Raw genomic sequence first — 3,558 nt, 5'->3', positions numbered from 1 at the left:
CGCGGCCCGGCCCCCCAGCCACAGCACGGCTTCAGGTGGCCTGGTGTCTCTCTTCAGTAGTGCAGGCTGTCCAAGCACGTGCTGCTCCAGGTTTGTTTGTTTTTTTTCTGCGGGTTTTTTTGACCCCTGGATATCCAGGGGACCAAAAAAAACCAGAGCAGTGCATACATGGGGAACATGCACTTGCAGCATGGGGAATGCCTGGCTGTGGTATGTGGCACTACAGATGTGTTTGCGGCACCATGTACCACATGGCCATGTTCGTCTGGACACACGCAAAGAATTGTGAAAATCTCTTGTGAATTGTGAAAATCTCATCTTTGAAGTCAATTTAGGCCTGACCTTGAACTTTGATGAAACGCAAAGAGAAATTTTGAATAACAATTTTGCTACCTTAGCAATTGGACTGGGGTTATAGCAACTTCCTCATGCCTCTCTAGCGAGACCATTCTGACTCAGTGTTCTTAGTGAGGCAAGTGTGTTAGATTTTAGTCTTGCTACATGCTTTACTTGTCAAATTTGTTTCTACGAAAAGAAGAAACCAGACTGAGTTTAAAGCTAAAATCAGTTTCTTTCTGTGACTCGCCTTTCCTTTCACTAATAAACATATCAGGAGTCTGTCACTAATTTTCTTCCAATCTTTTCAACAGATGAAGCTGAATATAGAGATTCATCCAGTGTACACAAGCAGGTTCAATCTGCAACTAAAAGTAAGACTTCTACCTCAGATCAATTGAATATTTATTTGTATTTAATAATTTTCATATCCCTGCTAGAACTAGATCTTGAAGAACCTAAACCTGGGGGCAAATTTGATTTGTTTTAAGGTTTATCTTTTTGACTTGTGTGCTTATTTGATTAGAATATGGGAGTCATTTTTCTTCTTTTCTTTTTTTTAGAATTGCCTATGTCTTATTACACTAGTTTTTATTAAAATAAGTTAAGTGGAAGTATAAAATTCTTTTTCAACAGTTCACTTTATCCATACTGCAGAAATAACTCTTCCCCCTCCACACCCTTTCCCACTGTCCTTTTTTTGTGCAGTGCCTGGTGGACAGTCGAGTAACCAGCGGTCTTTGATGTGGATTCTGGTAGTTGTGGCTTTATTCACTATTGGCCTGTGTTCTATGTGGGTGACTCAATCCTCCAAGATTTTGCCAATTAAAGGTTCTCCAATTCTGCAAATGTTCCAGGATGAGATGAAAAAAATTAAGAATGTCTACCCAAATCAGGATGAAAAGCTGTGGAAGAGGATACAACTGTTCCTTGAGAAACGTCTCAATAATTCCCATTCCCATTCGGAGCCTGCAATCTTATTGCTTACAGCTGCCCAAGAAGCTAAAAGTGCTCTGAAGTGCTTAAGTAACAAGATCGCAGAAGCCTACTCCTCCTCCCTGAGCACTGACACAATTGAGATTGATTGTGCAAGTACAGTGTCACAGGACAGCGATACAGCAAAGCTGGATGTAGATAAACTGCTGAGCTCTGGTTTTGAGAGCGGCAAGAAGGCAGCAGTGGTGCATCAGTTTGAATTGCTGCCTGCAGGATCCACCCTGATCTTTTATAAGTACTGCGACCACGAAAATGCAGCCTTTAAGGATGTGACTCTTCTGTTGACTGTCCTTTTGGATGAGGAGTCACTGGGAAAGAATCTCAGCCTGCGGGATGTTGAGGAGAAAGTGCGTGATTTCCTCTGGGCCAAATTCACCAATTCAGATACTCCCAGCTCCTATAAACACATGGACACAGATAAGCTGAGCGGACTGTGGAGTCGTATATCCCACTTGGTTCTACCTGTTTGGCCAGAAAGTGCTCTCTCTCAGAGCTGCTAATCATAAGTAAAATCAGTTGTGGAAAGAAAGGGAGACAAAAACAATTGTGGTCGCTGGGCTGGGTAGAACTTCTGCAGCTGCTGAGCTAAGGCTGTACAACAGTGTTTGAGCACAGACCAGTAAAGTTATTCTTTTTAAAGGAACTAGGGCTCCTCTAGATAAGTGGAGAGTGTAATGGTGGAATATAGTTTTTGATAAATTAGACTACAAGTGATTTACTGAGGGCTGGTGCTCTGTAGATGGAAGTTTTTTTTAACTGTACATGGCTATCCAGGTGTCTTGGTATAGTAGACTAATTACACTCTGGGAAGTCTTCTATGCTAGGAAGTAGTATTGACATTGATTTTGACAAGGTAATGGAACTAATGAATTTGCAAACTCATTGACCAAAATAAATTTCCCTTGTCCTTCAGGCCAAATCTTATTATAGTATTTAATGAGGCTGCATGCATCCAAGCATAGGTTTTCTTTTGTTCCAGCTAACTATGGCTTGGGTATCAGTTACCTTTTGTATTTCTACCATTCTAAGAAGATCTAAAAAATGTTCTGCTTCAGAGCAGACTTCTCAAAATGAAGATGTAATTGTTTAAGTGAACCTTTTACAAAACAGTTCTAGAGAGTTAGAGAAGCTGAGATGAAGTGACTGCTCCAAACATCCATCAACAGGTCAGTTCAGAAATAACCCATCAGTGTATCTACCCTGCAGTGCATCTCAAATCACAATTTTTAAGGCTCAGAACTTGATACAGAACAAAGGAGAAATTCTAAATGCTGGTCCAGTGCATGCTAACGCCCTGCTGGATCTGCTCTAAAATGCCTAAGAAGTGCAAATTGTGAATAAGTTATTTTGGACAAGTCAAGAGGTTTTATTAGAAAGTTGAAAGTATTTTTTCATTGACAAAATGTGCATTTATTACTGTTTGTTAATGTGATATCACGATCCTGTAAAGATACCTCTTCCAGATGTGTGCAGTAAACCTGTTGTTTCCTATTTACATTTTTGCAGAAACAAATATTTTGTTTTATTTAGCACATTGTATAGAGTGCCTCATGTAAAAAAAAAAAAAAAAAAAAAATCCCTGAAATCTACCACATACTAAAATTATATTAATATACTTGTATTGTAAATACAGAGAGGAACTGCCATACTTTCTCTCTGCTGTTAGTTTCCTTGACTATGCCAGATTATTTATCATTCCTTATGTTTGAAGAATGCACAAAGAGATGCTCCAAATTTATGACATATTTTCTTATAATGGCTGCCAGGTTTGTCGTACTTTTAAAATTTTATACTTTACTTGTGAGCTTCTGTATGCTACCCTGTTATACAAATATACCAGGCTTTATAAACGGGAAAACATCCTATAGGAGGCTTCAGGGCCACTAAGTATCTGTTTTGAGACTAAGAACACAAAAGGTTCTGTTTGTAATCTGGAATGGGCTGAATTCACCATGAATGTAAATGCAGTTCCATGGACTTGGAATTATGTTTCCTGTTTTTGTAAGAACTGGAAGCTGGCAGCTAATTTGTTTTATGTGGAGGTACTTAACAAGTAAAGAGGTATGGAAGTGCTACAATTTTAAATGCATAAAATAGCTCAGGAAGAAGAGACACTTTTTAAATTTTACAAACATTTCATTGTCTGAATGCTTCTTTTAAACTGATGTGAATTATTATATTGCTTTGAAATAATCAATGACTGCAAATGATTTAAACTATATTTTA

General features: G+C 38.6%; 1 protein-coding gene across 1 annotated transcript in view; it reads left to right on the top strand.

The window, feature by feature from the left end:
• TOR1AIP1 (torsin 1A interacting protein 1) overlaps positions 1 to 2,962 on the top strand; it is a 16,546-nt gene extending 13,584 nt beyond the window's left edge. Inside the window, exons 7-8 of the mRNA XM_025192434.1 lie at positions 651 to 710; positions 1,045 to 2,962. Of these exons, the coding sequence (XP_025048219.1) occupies position 710; positions 1,045 to 1,832 (789 nt within the window). The 5' untranslated portion in view covers positions 651 to 709 and the 3' untranslated portion in view covers positions 1,833 to 2,962. The remainder of the gene's footprint in view (positions 1 to 650; positions 711 to 1,044) is intronic.
• The last annotated feature ends 596 nt before the right edge of the window (positions 2,963 to 3,558 follow it).

This window comes from Alligator sinensis, unplaced genomic scaffold (assembly GCF_000455745.1).
Source record: "Alligator sinensis unplaced genomic scaffold, ASM45574v1 scaffold293_2, whole genome shotgun sequence".
Lineage (NCBI taxonomy): Eukaryota > Metazoa > Chordata > Crocodylia > Alligatoridae > Alligator > Alligator sinensis.
Note: the sequence above shows the minus strand (reverse complement) of the source record. Positions and strands in the feature narration are given on the sequence as shown.